We start from the raw sequence: 16,070 nt of genomic DNA on the forward strand, positions 1-16,070 counted from the left end.
GAGATGCCATGTAAAGAGGAAAGCAGAGATTGAAGTGATGCTTCTACTTGCCAAGGAATGCCAAATATTACCAGCAAACCACAAGAAGCAAGGACAGAGGTTGGAAGAGATTCCTCCTCACAGCCTCAAGAGGATCCAAGCCTGCTGACACCCTTATCTCAGGTTTTTGGCTCCCAAACTGTGGAGGCCAATTCTGTTGTTCAAGCCACCCAGTTTATGGGACTTTGTTACAGCAGCCCTAGCAAACTAATACAGTTGGCAATAGGAGTTAGTAGCAGGAAATAATAAATAACTGAAAACAGGGACCACACAGTTCATGTGAAGCTCCTGGCCCTTTTGAAGCATTTGCACAGGAATCTCTGGGAAAGAGATTCAAACTATCACTTGAGGCTAAATTCCCTTATACTTGGGAATTCACATTTATTCATTTGTATGACACTAAAAGAACATGAGAAATATAAAGACAACAAGCTACAGGGGGTCAGGGCCCCATACAATAGCCAGGATTCTGCTCAATGGCTTCATGCATAGTCAAACCTCACTAGCTGTGTGAGAATAAAGGCAGAGGAGGAGACCCTTCAACCCAGTCAGGTAAAGTTGACAAGGAACAGGTAGTGTGTCATGGTCCAAAACCAGGAGGCCAGAATATAGGGATGGGTCCATCTCCAAGGATCTGAAGTGTAAGTCAAATGTCTGGTGGGACATCACTGTGAGTTTGCAGTGACAGAGAAGGGCTCAGGGTTCACCCCAGGACAACCATATATAGGGTCCATCATGACAAAACCATTCCAAACCCTGGCAACTTGTGGGTTGATGCTGGGTAGAAGCTGTTGGCCCTGGCTAAGACTCAGGAACTGAACAAAATTAAAATTGCTGCCAAGGGCATGGGTGATGCTTGGCAGGGGTGATCATGGAAAGCAGGGACTAATACTGTCAGGTAAAGCCACACACTGATTACATGTAAGAGGATACATGAGAGTAATCATCAATAGATGAAGAAATAAGAACCGTCAAACACTAGATATTTTACACATATTAAACATTTCTCATATATTACATTACAAAGTTGGCATAATATTCTACATTCAACTTTTTGCATTCTTTATTTCCTTAGGAAACTGTGTTTCTACTCAAGTTGTCTGAATTACTTTAACTCATATGCCACTGTGTACTTCCTTTGAGCTTGGGGTCCATAGCTGTCCTGCTCCACTGTCTCATGCCAGGTCTTTTCATTATATGAACTGCAGGATGCCCTCTCTCAGGCATAGTGTTTTGGGGGCAATGCCTCTAAATGATGCCTCCACTGAGGCAAAGATCACATGAATTTGTAATTGTTTGCATCTCCATCTTCTCTGAAACACAGTGACCTGCTAGAAAGCAAAGACCATGATTTGTCTCTGTATCCTCAAAGCCCAGCATAAGTATCACCTGACACATGCACTATAAATGCTCAGTGAATTGATTCATTCTTAAGAAGATTCAAAATGAAAAAGAAGCAAGCAGATTTGGTGAGCCATTTCTGACTGGTATTTCATGAATTCATGTATTTAACTATGGGCCAGCATTATGCCAGGTAGTATATTATTCATGTGAAGAAACAATAAGATTGATCACTGATAAGGTATAGAGCAAGTTTCAGGAATGGCAAGAATGGGCTGCCCTTAATTGAGCATTTAGCCTCTCTGCTGCCTTTTGCTCATTGAGCAAATTGGATATATATTCAGGCCAGTAAGAACACTCATAGGCTAGCTGCTGGTGTAGTTGGGCTCCTTACAAGATACAAATTGAGGCTGGGCGTGGTGGTTCATGCCTGTAATGCCAGCACTTTGGGAGGCCAAGGCAGATGAATCACTTGAGGTCAGGAGTTCAAGACCAGCCTGGCCAACATGGTGAAACCCCATCTCTACTAAAAATACAAAAACCAGCCAGGCATGGGGGCATGGACCTGTAATTCCAGCTACTCGGGGGACTGAGGTAGGGGAATCGCTTGAACCCAGGAGGCAGAGGGTGCAGTGAGCCGAGATCATGCCACTGCACTTCAGCCTGAGTGACAGAGTGAGACTGGGTCTCAAAAAAAAAAAAATACAAAATGACCATTGTTGAACACTAGCCATGAGCCACACATTGTTAGGTATGATCTCACCCAATTTTTATACAATTGTTATCCCCATTCTACACATGAATAAATTGGAGCACAACATGATTAAGTAAGTTACCCAGATTCCTTTGCTACAATATGACAAATCTGGAACATAAACCCAGCCAGTGAGAAGTTCTTAACCACTCCCCAGTGCTGCCTAAGAGATTAGGGTTGGGATGAGCCTACAGATTATAAGTTTTGGTATTTGCCAGCAATAAAAACTTGAACTCTAAGTGACTTAACATTACAGTAACCCCTGAAGGTTCCCATGCATTATCAAAGATAATACATAAGGTGTGGTTGGAAGTAGCTCTGCCCTTTGGTTCCCAGAGGCTGAGCAAACTTACTCCCAGACTCACATTACTAACACAACCGTGAATCTGGTGACAATGGTCATTCAACGGAAATTCATGAAGCACCTGTTTCATGCCAGGTACTATACTGGGTATTGGGGATCTTTCCACTAAGAAAAAACACATGCTGATAGTAGAGATTGACAGAGAAATCAGCACTACAATCAGAGTGGCAAGTGGTACCACAGAGTTAAGCACAGGGACCCTGGAAGCACATTGCTAAGGATGAGGCAAGATACCCCAAACTTGTCCTCAAATCTCAATAAACTCTTTTAAAGTGGTAACTGAATGGTCACATTCAAGCAGAAGCAACTGTTAGGTGACATGGTAAATAATATTCAATAGCCAAGGATGACAAGAATAGGACAGGGTAGAATACTTAGCCCAGAAGTGAGTGGATGGCATTGAGAAGTGGAAAAGAGAAAAGAGAGGGGAGGTGGTCAGGAGTCATTCGAAAGCTTCCTCTCTGGTCTTTCATGTAGAATCTTAGCCACATATAGCTAAGATTGAAGGTAATTAACAAATTCAGCAAAAACACTCTGCTATTTCAAATATCCTACACACCAGGCAACATACCTACCATCTTTATAATAATATACAGCTTTGTTATGCCTTTTGGGGGAAAATCTGTATTATCCCCATTCCTTTCACTAGTAATACCTGATATTAAGTAACACTTTTGAGTTTATAAAGAACATTCACAAGAATTATATCATTGGATTATTACTGAGCAGACAGGGCCTGCATTTTACAGACAAGGAAATTAATTCTCAGAGAAGCTTGTTAACAAAATCTCATAATTGAAAAAGAGGGATTTAAAGAAGTGCTTCTAACTCCAAGGTTGGTTCTACTGCATCAAACTGCCATTGTTTACTAAAAACTTAACTACAGCATTAGAATCATGGGTTTTAAAGCACTTATTTGAATGCTGTTTGCTGTTTCATATTAATAGCAGCTGTTGCTACTTGGCAGTTACTAAGCCCTAAATATTAGGAATGGCTGGGGTGAAGAACAGCTTTGAAATGACACTCTATTTGATCAGGTTTTGCAATAATTGTTAAAATCATATGCATGTCCTTTGGATCCCTATAAAGCTTCTACAGTATCACTGCACCTGCAGTTCCAATTTGCAATTTTCTCAGCCCTCCTTTGAAGTTATTCTTGCCAATTACCTGGTGTTAATATTAATTAAATATGATTTGTAACTCAAAATGTGGTGTTATCAATGGAACTCAGCTGTACGAATATAAAGTAAAATTTTCAATTGAATTAAATTGTTTCCTTTCATTCATAGTATTTTACAACATTAATACTTTTGTCAAATTGATTTTTGCCTGCTGGAAGTCATTTTCCCAAAGCAATGAACATCTGAGGGGAAACACTGCTCTTTATGTATTCTTTCCTTTCTGTCATTGAAAATACTTTGTTTTAATCTTAAAGTGAATCCATTTCAGTTAACAGAAACTTGCTTCTTGTTTATAACCCAAGAGGGGAAAATGCTTTCTTTTAAAACTGTACTAAGATACATTAAAAATATGATCAGTGAACACGTTTCAATTTTACACTAGGGATGAAATTTTCCTTACTTTATTGATTGACCCTCACAAAAAAAAAAAAAAAAAACACAAAAAACACTATCAAACTTTTTGGCAACTGTCATTTCACATACACAAAAAATGAATTAATTAAATTGGTTTATTACATTAACATTTCAAACAGAATCTTCCATCCCAACAACTCTCTGGTCCCTTCCAACTCTAAGACGTTAATATTTGGAACATGTCAAACAATAGTCAGAAGCTTCCAGCATTTGCAAATTTAGGGGGAGAAAGACACATATAGAATATTTGACAGAATTAGGTCTATTCTGCCCCCTGTAATGTATGCAATGACGACTTGAAGGCCTGTCATCTTCAATAAGCCATTCATAAACATGATGACTGATTAAAGAAGGTGTGCCGCCATACTGCGCAAATCTACAATGAAAAGATATGTTCTCTCACATTCCTTTTATCTTCAAAGATAAAGCTTTAGCTTATAATGATAGCAGTAGCATTAAGATTTATTATCCTGTCTTCTTTTAAAAATAATACTGTAAGACAAAGAAGGGAAGGAACCTGTCTAAAGACTAAAGGAAGTCACTTATTGAGTCATGAGCCACCAGGCCCAGAGCTTATGATGGAAAAGCATGAGTGAATATTATCAACCCCTTTATTATAATATCAACGAAACATTATATCAAGGAATTAAAACAAGACATAAATAGAGGACTGTGGATCTAATAGCTGAGAGTTGTGTAACATGTAGGTCTTAACCAGCAGCAACTAAGCTATTCCCTTCCCTCAGGCCAAAAGACCAAAAGGGGAAATAAAAATAAATTAGGCCGGAAAAAAATCTCTGGATGTCTGTAATATTCCAGGTGTCATCAAAGAGAAGCTTCTCGGAATTACACAAAGTGGAGCGGGTGAACAGCAGGTACACACCTATGTTGGCAGTGTCTATTGTGATCCTACTGGGAAGTTCTACCTAGGAAAGCCAGACAGACACTGAGATCCCATCACTTACCCCAGTCTGGAACCCTCAATTATCCATTAGGTTACCTCATTTACCCGAGAATCAGGATTGGGAGAGTAGAATTCTGTAACATTTGTAACATTCCAAAAGGAATTTGTGAACTCCCTATATTACAGGCTTCTCCGTCAACCAAATTCTGTCTGCTTAAGCCCCTCTCATCCTTATTACTAACCTGTTGTCCTCCTAGCCCAAATCTCATCCCTATCACTGGAAGCTAACCTTCTCAGTATACCCTCCCTTCACCCTCTGTTAAAAACTGAATTATCTCCCAAGAAAACTACATTGAAATCGTAACCCTAGTACCTCAGAATGTGACCTTATTTGGAAAGACGGTGATTGCAAATGTAGTTAGTTAAGATGAGGTCATACTGGAGTAGGGTGGGCCTTTATTCCAATATGTCTTCATTATTATAAGAAGAGAAGACACAGAGACAAACGCAAGAAGAAGATGGTCATGTGATGGTAGAGGCAGAGACTGGAGTGATGCATCTACAAGCCAAGGAATACCAGGGATTGTCAGCAAACACCAGAAGCTAATAGAGGCAAGGAGGGATTTTCTCCTACAATTTTCAGAAGTAGCATGGCCCTGTTGACACCTTAATTTTTTATTTCTAGTCTCCAGAACAGTGAGATGATAAATTTCTATTATTTTAAGCCACCTAGTTTACTATAAAATACCTCCTTTCAAGGACCTCACTTCATGTAGGAACCCTAGCCCTAACCCCAACCCTACTGTGCATGTTCAGCTATGAATTCTGGCAAAAGTTCCTGTTTTCTTATGAAACACTGCTCAATATCCTTAAATTTTTTTCTGAGGAGCTCCTTTTATCATCTCACATAATTGAAGTCTTCCTCAAAGGAGACTGAGAGCCCTCCCATGATCATAAACCCATGAAAAGAGAACACTCTACCATACTGTTACCTTCCTATTGCAATGTCTAGGCCATTATTCCCACACTGTATTAGTCTGTTCTCACAATGCTAATAAAGACATACCCAAGACTGAGTAATTTATAAAGGAAAGAGGTTTAACTGATTCACAGTTCCACATGGCTGGGGGTGACCTCACAATCACAGTGGAAGGCAAATGAGGGACAAAGTCACATCTTACATGGTGGCAGGAAAGAATGCTTGTGCAGGGGAACTCCCATTTATTAAACCATCAGATCTCATGAGACTTACTCATTACCACGAGAACAGTATGAGGGAAGCCACCCCCATGATTCAATGATCTCCACCTTGCCCCACCCTTGACACATGGGGATTATTATAATTCAAGGTGAGGTTTGGGTGAGGACACAGAAAAACCATATCACACACCTTTATATGAAAGCTTCTCCCCATGAGTCCATCCTCATTCCCCTATACTTCTCACGTTAGCAACCACCTTTCCATACTCAACCATCAATTTTATGAGAATGAGCTTTGATCTATATCTCAGTTCCTGCTTGGCTCTAGATCAATGTTCCTTGCCATTCTTCTCCACAAAGCTATGTACTGGTACCTAAAGTTTACTGTGTTCATTTTACTGTCTCTTTTCTGTTTATGGTACCTGCCTTTTCCTAGTTACCCAGGTATGCAATTTCAAGTTCAACTTTAATTTCTTTCATACCCTCAAGCTCTGTGTCCAGTTACTAAATTCCATAGACTTCACCTCACAAATGACCCCCAAGTCTATCTCCTCTTCCATTTATATTATCACTGCCCTAAATCAGGCCAAGATTGTTATTGCAGTGGCCCCTGAACTGGTCTCCTTGTCTTCTACTTCTTATAGTATAACCTTAAATATACATTCTGACAGATCCCCCTCTCCTCAGCAGTTTCCTCCTGATATAATTTGAATATTTGTCCCTGCCCAAATGTCATGTGCAATTGTAATCCCCAGTGCTGAAGGTGGGGCCTGGTGGGAGGTATTGGGTCATGGGGGCAGAGCCCTCATGGCTTGGTGCTCTCTTCAGGATGGTGAGTTCCCACAAGATCTGGTCGCTGAAATGTGTGTTGCATCTCTCCCATTCCCAACTCTCTCTTGCTCTTGCTTTCACTATGTGGTGTGCTTGCTCCTGCTTTACCTTCTGTGATGATTGTAAGCCTGAAAAGGCCTCCCAAGGAGCAGATGCTGCTATGCTTCCTGTACAGCCTGCAGAAACATGAGCCAATTAAACCTCTTTTCTCATAAATTACCCAGTCTTGGGTATTTCTTTATAGAAATGAAAGAACAGCCTAATACAGAAGATTGGTGCTGAAGGGTGGGGCATTGCTACAAAGATACCTGAAAATGTGGAAGTGACTTGGGAACTGGGTAACAGGCAGAGGCTGGAAGAGTTTGGAGGGCTCAGAAGAAGACAGGAAGATGAGGGAAACTTTGTAACTTCTTAAAGATCAGTTATATGGTTTTCACCAAAATGGTAATAGCGATATGGACAGTGAAATCCTGGCTGCTGAGGTGTCAGATGGAAATGGGGACTTACTGGAATCTGGAGGAAATGTTACCTGTGTTATGCCTTAGCAAACAACTTGGCTGCATTCTATCCATGCCTTAGGGCTCTGTGGAAGTTTGAACTTGAAAGTAATGACCTAGGGTATACAGCAGAAGAAATTTCTATACAGTAAAGCATTCAAAATGTGGCCTGGCTGCTTTTAATAACCTACATCAGATGTGGAAGCAAAGGAATGACTTAAAGCTGCAACTTATATTTAAAAGGGAAGCAGGGTATAAAAGTTTGGAAAATTTATATCCTAGCCATTGGGCAGAGAAAGAAAAAGCTTTTTCAGGAGAGGAATTCAAGCAGGCTGTGGAGCAACCACTTGCTAGAGATATTTGCATAACTAAAAGGAGCCAAGTCCTAATATCTAAGACAATGGGGGAAAGTCCTCCACGGCATTTCAGAGACCTTCATAGCCGTCCCTCCTATCACAGCCTAGAGTCATAGGGCCCCACTGCCCTGTGTAGCCTCAGGACACTGTTACCAACATCCTAGCCACTCCAGCTCTAGCCTTGGCTCAAAGGGCTCCAGATATTGCTCATGCCACTGCTCTGGAAAGTATGAGCCACTATAAGCCTTGGCAGCCTCCATGTGGCATTAAGCCTGCAAGTACACAGACTGCAAGAGTGATGAGGCTTGGCACCCTCTGCCTACTTTCAGAGGATGTATGGAAAAGCCTGGGCACCCAGGCAGAAGCCTGCTGATGAGGCAGAGCCCTCGCAGAAAACCTCTACAACGGCAGTGCCAAGGGGAAATGTGGGGTTGGACCCCCCACACAGAGTCCCCAATGGGGCACTGCCAAATGGAGCTGTTAGAAAGAGGCCACCATCCTCCAGACTCTAGAATAGTAGATCCACCAGCAGCTTGCACCCTGTGCCTGGAATAGCTGCAGGTAACTCAACAACTTATGAGAGAAGACACAAGGGCTGAACCCTGAAAAGCCACAGGGGTGGAGCTGCCTAAGGCCTTGGGAGCCCACTACTCACAACAGTGTGCCCTGGATGTGGAACATGGAGTCAAAGGAAACCATTTTGGAGCTTTAAGATGTAATAACTTTCCTGCTGTGTTTTGAAGTTTTGAACTTGCATGGGGTCTGCAGCCCCTTTCTTTCGGCAATTTCTTCCTTTCAGAACAGGAATGTTTATCCAATGCCTCTGCTCACATTATATCTTAGAAGTAAGTAACTTTTTATTTTACAGGCTCATAGGTTGAAGGGACTTGTTTTGTCTCAGATGAGACTTTGGACTTGGACATCTTTTTTTTTTTTTTTTTTTTTTTTTTTTTTTTTTTTTTTTTTTTTGAGATGGAGTCTTGGTCTGCTACCTAGGTTGAAGTACCTTGGTGCAATCTCAGCTCACTGCAACCTCCATCTCCCAGGTTCAAGCAATTCTCCTGCCTCAGCCTCCCAAGTAGCTGGGACAGCAGGCACATGCCACCATGCCTGGCTAATTTTTGTATTTTTAGTAGAGACTGGGTTTCTCCATGTTGGCCAGGCTGGTCTCAAACTCCACTCAGCCTCCCAAAGTGCTGGGATTACAGACATGAGCCATCACACCCAGCCTGGACTTTTGAGTTAATGCTACAATGAGTTAACATTTGGGGTGACTATTGGGAAGGCATAATTGTATTTTGCAATGTGAAAAGGACATGAGATTTGAGAGGAGCCAGGGTGAAATGATATAATTTGGATATTTATTCCCACCCAAATCTCATGTAGAAATGTAATCCCCAGTGATGGAGGCAGGGCCTGGTGGAAGGTGTTTGGGCCATGGGGGCAGATCTCTCACTGCTTGGTGCTGTCTTCAAGATAGTGAGTTCTCACAAAATCTGGTCATTTAAAAGTGTGTTGCACCTCCCTCCCCTTGCTCCTGCTTCACCTTCTGCCGTGATTGTAAGCCTCCTGAGGCCTCCCCAGAAGTGGATGCCACCATGCTTCCTGTACAGCTCACAGAACCATAAGCCAATTAAACCTCTTTTCTCATAAATTACTCACTTTCAGGGATTTCTTTATAGCAATGCAGGAATGGCCTAACACACCTCCATTGTCTAGAAAACCAAGGATAAAATAAACACCCTATGATTGGAAATAATCATGTGTCTATGTCAAGCCTTCCAATTTTGTCTCCCATAATTCACTATATGAACTATGCTCCAGTCAGTATTTGCTGATACCAAATATGTTTTTTTCCTTCTCCAGCAATAATCCTATAGTCAAGAGATGCCTTGGGATGACACTATAACAGCTGGAATATCAAGGGGCTATTTGTCTTTATCAAGTGTCTCCTGGCCCTCTCCCATTCAGAAAGATCTCAACTAGGGAAAAGCCATCAATGAGGTCTGCTCATGACCACCATACACTCATAAACTCTATTCTCCCAGATTCGCAAAAGACACTTCCCCAAGTCTGATTTTTTTTTTAAATGAAAAACATTCTAATCAAACTGTACAAGCAATTTATAACTAAACCAATTTTCACTTCACCATCATTCCATTATGATCTGCTTGAGTTAATCAGAGGTAAGACAGAGGAAGACTCAATTTACACAGAAATTTCTTAGCAATCAATGTTGCTAAAGAGAAATTCAGAACAAAGTACAGAAAACATTATGAGTTGGGGAAATATACAATTCTATTAATGGGCAGACACTCCAAAAAAATTGAAAGTATACATCTCCTTCTCAGTCAAGCTACTGAGTTTTTTTTAAAAACACACTACTAACATGGTGACAGATGTCATCAATGTTGTAGTAAGAGCTGCAAATGTTACAGAACTAATGAATTTTCATTAGAGACATCAGATAATTTCAGAATGGGTTAAGCTGCTACCATTTGCCATTCCCATTAATATCATTGTCATGTAAAAGGTTTAATTTTCAGCTATTTTTGTTCTAGATAAAATCTTTGTCATTAAAATGAGGGATGATTTTGATATTTAATATATTCCATGGCATACTCCAGTGTGGTACTAATTTGGCCTTTTCAGTATTCTGCATATTAATTGACAATCCATCCCTCCTCCATTCCCCAGATAAGTGAGAACTGAAATAGAATGGACAACCAATCAAGTCACAGAATACTGAAAAGATCAACACAGAAGAAATGTGTTGCTCTCATCAAGAGCATATACAAGGCACCAAAATTATTTTCTCCCATGCTAATGACTATGATAGAAACAGGAATAATGAATGGCACCATCTAAATCCTTTTATGTGACAGTATTACCAAAGCACAGCAATGCTCTCTAAAAAGTAAAAACTAAGTATTTCTTATTTTAGTCAAAAGAATAAAACTGTGGTTTCACTTAACTTTTAGAACAATGCATTTTGTTGGATTCTGCAACAATTGGCAGATTATGTCCTGTTTTGAATTTTTTATAGTAATCTATCTCATGCACATAAAATGTGTCCTCAAGTTGCAGAATGTCCAGGATCACTGTGGAAAACTTATTTCAATACATACTCTATTAGTTCCCTCCTCTTGCTAAATTATCACTCTGGTAAGAACTGACATCAGCTGCTTAAATAATACATTAACCCTGTTTCCAGAAGCTATTGTTTTCATTTGAGTGGGCATTTCCTCTAAGGATAAACTTTAGATTATTACCCAAGAAGATAATATAATTTGTCATAATTTAAAGATCAATTGAATGTTTTGAATCAGTTTTATAGCAGTAATGATATAAATTCCCAGAGAGCAAAGATTATGGCATAATGTACACTTACAGCAGGTGTGAACAGTTGTCCAATTAAATCAATTAGCCCAATCTGTCCAACAAGACCAGGCCCTTCACACATTTTCTGCAATAGCACAAATGTGGAACAAATGTTAAAGATACTAAATATTGTGTATTATAATTTTCTATGTCCTACTATGTACAGAAAAGCTTGCAGTCATCTGCAAGTCTCTCAAGTGAAAATCCTATTTCAATAACATCAGACATTTGTCCTTGGTAATTATGGTTAAGCCCAAATCAGTCCCATGGTCTTTTTTCTGAGTCGAGGCCTCTAAGAAAAACAATAAATTTGTCAACATAATGTCTTCCTTCAGGCTCAAAATTACTGAAAAACAATCAATGCGCACTTTAATTTTTCCACAAAATATTATTACTTATAGAAAAATTCATTCTTAATAAGAATAATAGTACTTAAGTAACAATAACATATTTCATTCACAAAGATACGTTGTTGACAAATCATCAGTTAAGATTTGTGCTCTAAGTTGTTCCTTTGTTTTGCTCTGTGTTTTCAAAGTAGTGGAATGGATTTACAACCTCATGGCTACACATACAAGATGGTGAAATGCCTAGACACTTGAATAAGCACCTTGAAAAAAAAGCCCAGGATGGACATCAGCAGTACCTTGTTGTAAACAAGTTTTTACATCTTGCCCTTCATCACATCCTAAGCTTCAGAGTTTTAAGAATAAAAATGCAAAAAGTCAAATATGACAATAAGAATAGTGCTTAAGTATAGCCTTGGGGGCTACTTCAGCATTGTTTTAAGATGATTACTAGACTTAATCCCTCTAGTGTTGGAAATTCCACTGACTTTTTATAAATTTAATGACTTGCTAATGTAAACTTCCATCTAGAACAATCAAATAGTATGTCATTTATTCAAATTTACAGTGGCTCTAATGTGCCAGCAAACTCCCTTGTCAAAACAGACAACTTTAAAAAGGGTTCATTTGAGTCAGGAGTCCTACTTCCTAAATTAGCACCAAAGTGTCACCTTGATAGACCTATGAACAACAAAATCATTTATAATAAATCCAGCTTCCCTCTAGAGTGGACAGCCTAGTTCATGCATCTGTAGGAGTTCTAATTATTCCCTACAGATAAGAGAGCACTTGGAGATGCTCAGGCATCAGCAATCTGTCACCTCCAAATACAATCATCTGATAAATATATGCTTACCAATCTCCCTCGAGATCTGAGTGAAGGCCTCCACACCGCTCTCACCATAGTTGCCCTCAGAAGCCAGTGTCGACACATAATTCCATCCCAGTGCTGTCACGATGTCCACCATGGCTTGGGCTTGGTAGGAGTCAGGCGGAACCACTCGAGAGAAAAAGTCATACCTGGTGTTATCACTTAGCTCTGGGGCTGTGGATGCATAGCTGATTTGAGGTATCTGCAAAACAAATGATGGGTCATTTCAACCCATGAGGAATCTTGAAGAATGATGGATTGTCATACGAGCTAAACAGCCAAGGCTATACCAGAAACCTAGACATATCAACCTGAAGCCAAAATACAGTTTTATGACTACCAATTTAATTAGAAAGTATTTTTGAATGGCCCATAGGCTTACTTTCTCTCAATGCACAGTATTTCTAAACAGTGAGAAAGAATTTCATTTTGCTTTAGTTTCCATTGTTTCTGGAGCCAAAGCAAAACATTTGTGCTTTTTGTTGATATTGCTTTTTTTAGTCTGTACATGATAAGCACTGGTGCAGAAAGGAGAGAAAAATGAAGGCATATGCATCAGAAAAGATCGCCTCTGAAACTGGCTTTGGCTTTACAGGACATAAATGCTATACAATGACTAACAGGGAATTTAATATGAGATTTTTTTACACTTGATACCATTTTAATCGTAAGACTACATTTTTAGTAAATTATTTTAAATAGTTTTGCAAGTCTATTAACTGTTTATTGATATAATCAGAGTGCCACAAAAAGATTTGAGAATTGCCAGCAGCCACATATCCTCTCATAGAAACATCATTCTAACCCCCTTCAAAACATCACAGAAAAGGGAATCCAGACCATAAATTCTTTAGAAGAGACTATTTTTCTTTTAATGGGGAGAATTGCCAGAAATTCTTCAAAACGAGGAATCCTATGTCATTTTTCAATAATGTGGGAGAGTGAGCTATGTGATTGTGTATAGTAACTCCTCTGCTGCCATGCTGTGGTATGAGTGAAAGTTCAGAGATCAAAGTGACTCCAAGATGCCCTAATTCAGGCAGCTTGGTTGAAGATGCAGGTCTGACTTGTACATGAAAAAATTAACTTTATGCTACATCACATGTTGCAGCTAATGTCAGTGCTCAAAGAGGATGTCGGAGTTGCAGTTCCATCTTTCCCCACAGGGCTGCACACTCTGGGATCCAATAGTCCCCACTACAGTCTAGACAGATGATTCCCAATCTATATAAACGTTTCAACTCCACCCTTGACATATTTGTAAAGCTCTCAACATCTAAATAACCTTCCTAAGTCTAGAGAGTCCTATTCCCTACTAGTGGCCAGTGAAATAACAGTGAAGTTCCTAAAACGTAAAAGTCACCCCGGGAGCAGCAGCAGAGCAATGTGCTTGGAGCTGTCCAGGGTGCTGACTGTTCATTCCCCTTCCATGTAACTTGGATCCACCTACACTGGCCGTAACAGTGAGTACCCAGAATAGCGTGACCCATTTAACCCCAAATTCTTTCTGGTTCTGTTCTCCTGGTGGGGACTGTGTTAACTTATTTGTTAACACTGTGGGACCATGAAAACCATCTGACCCACCTCATCCTGCCCTTTGCCTTCTCTGCCAGATATACTGGCCTTATCTTGACAAATTTTTCCCCTGGTTAGATTTTGTGACTCCATAGTACAAGACTACTCGCAAAGACACCCCTCCAAATCTCAAACCACACACCAAATCTTGCCCTTTTTCACCTTTTCTTGTTTGTTTTCAGAAGACCTGGGAAGGAAACCATGGATAACTTAGTGAGATCTACCTCTTACTAGGTAAAAATTTCCCAAATATCAAAAGTATGTGCATTCCTATCTTCTAACGAAAATAAGTCGGCCATCTGACTTTCACTTTAGAAGAAATTCTGTGTATGTGCGAGCAGGGGTTGTGTGGGGGGAAGGGAATAGGGGAGCATTCTATAGCAAATTGTATAGCACTATACCATTTCTTTGTCCTTTTTGGATACCGATACTCCCACTTCCTGAGCTACTAAGAGTCCAGCAGTAAAATGACTTACACAACTCCCACCCTGCCTATAATAATGAGCCACCCTTTCTAAAAATGAGCAGAAAGTGTGAAAATTGTTTGAAACCAAAACTAATTATCTCAAATTACTACCTTCAGTCAGTCACTACCAGGCTGTTTAATTAGCAGTCAGCCTCATGTTTAGGATTAATTAAACAGGTGTAAAGGGTATAAAAAATAAAAGTGCAGATAGAAGATGGTTGTTTGATTAATTCAGTAATGGACTTTCTCCCCAAAGTCTTGAAGAGTTTTCTCTTTGCAGATCAATGTGTGGGAAAGTAATGTGAGAGTATGTGTTTGTATTTTTATTTTTTCACTCTACAATAATACACATCAGGGTATATGAATAGTATTTCAAGACAAGTTTTCAAGTTTTCATGAAGTCACATCTCATTTTTATTTTGTTGTGGTAGACCACTAAGCATTGGTTCATTAAGCATTTTAATTTCTGTGCCAGCATCCCCAGTATTTCTACCATCCACAAATTAAACCCCTACTGGCAACTGAAGTAGAAATTTTTTTAAAGACCTGGAATGTTTTCTTTTATTTTCCCTACATCAAATCCACTGTAACTACCCCCTTAACCTTGGAGGTTTCATTACCAGAAACACAGCAATGGAAAAAAAGGTGGTGAATGGTGAAGAAAAGCAGAGAAAAAAAATGAAAGGAAAAAGAAGGAAAGCATCCCAAGAAAAGAAGTTGCAAGGAAATGCACCCAATATCAGTTCCTCCATCCTTTAAAAAAAAAAAAAGTAGTGTCTTTCATAAGCCTCTGTTAACTCCCATTGCCAACGTAAAGGATAAAATACAAACTCTTCGGTCTGGTTCACAAAGATCATCAGATTCTGTCTCATCTTCCTCCCCTGACCTGTACCTTCTCTCCATATTCTCACAGCATCTTCACCCTTCTCCATACCAGGGAGATTTAATGCTCTCCTCTATCTAATGATCCTCTACACAAATTCAATATCCAGCTCAAAAGTCACCTCCCTCTGGGGACAGTTTCATTAACTCCACCAGGCAGAGCTGTCTTTTGCTATTCCTGTCTTCCAAAGCCTCCACCATCTAACATTAGAATCATGACTCTGCTGGCTTATGATCCTCTCAAGACCAAGCAGGGTCTCTGTTTCTTTATTTGGTATCCCCAACACCAGGCAGAGCAAGTGGTCAATGAATGTTTGAGGGCAATTAATTAATTAAACTGCTGCAGGAAATTTAATACAGCTTCTTCCCCACCACCTCCTCCCTGGAATTCCACCAAAATATTGTGTGGGCTATTCTCCATTTGACCCTCCTGATCCTTCCCTATCCTGCCAAAGACCCTGGGAGGCTGCTCTGTATAACCATACTGCCTGGGCTTCCTTGCCTCTGGCTTCTAGTTGAGTTTGTCCCGGAGGCACTAGCAGAACATGGGAAGGCGAGAGGCGACAGAAAGAAGTTAGATATTTATCCCCCAGCTTCTTCCACTGACTCAGTGTTTCTCCCACTAGCCCCTCACCCACAGCTAAAGCTTTTGCCAGATTCCAGTGAC

The 16,070-nt window shown here is 40.1% G+C and overlaps 1 protein-coding gene across 11 annotated transcripts in view; it reads right to left on the minus strand.

The window, feature by feature from the left end:
* The window catches only part of GRM8 (glutamate metabotropic receptor 8), an 845,179-nt gene that overhangs the window by 677,977 nt on the left and 151,132 nt on the right, over positions 1-16,070 (minus strand). For 10 of the 11 annotated variants that reach the window (XM_055283870.2, XM_063642236.1, XM_055283871.2 and 7 more), the window contains one exon: positions 12,466-12,682. In XM_055283870.2, coding sequence (XP_055139845.1) covers positions 12,466-12,682 — 217 coding nt within the window. Of the gene's footprint in view, positions 1-12,465; positions 12,683-13,068; positions 13,081-16,070 lie in introns of those variants that run through there. The other variant, XM_063642240.1, reaches the window with a different exon arrangement.

The sequence above is a fragment of the Symphalangus syndactylus genome, chromosome 6 (genome assembly GCF_028878055.3).
Source record: "Symphalangus syndactylus isolate Jambi chromosome 6, NHGRI_mSymSyn1-v2.1_pri, whole genome shotgun sequence".
Classification (NCBI taxonomy): domain Eukaryota; kingdom Metazoa; phylum Chordata; class Mammalia; order Primates; family Hylobatidae; genus Symphalangus; species Symphalangus syndactylus.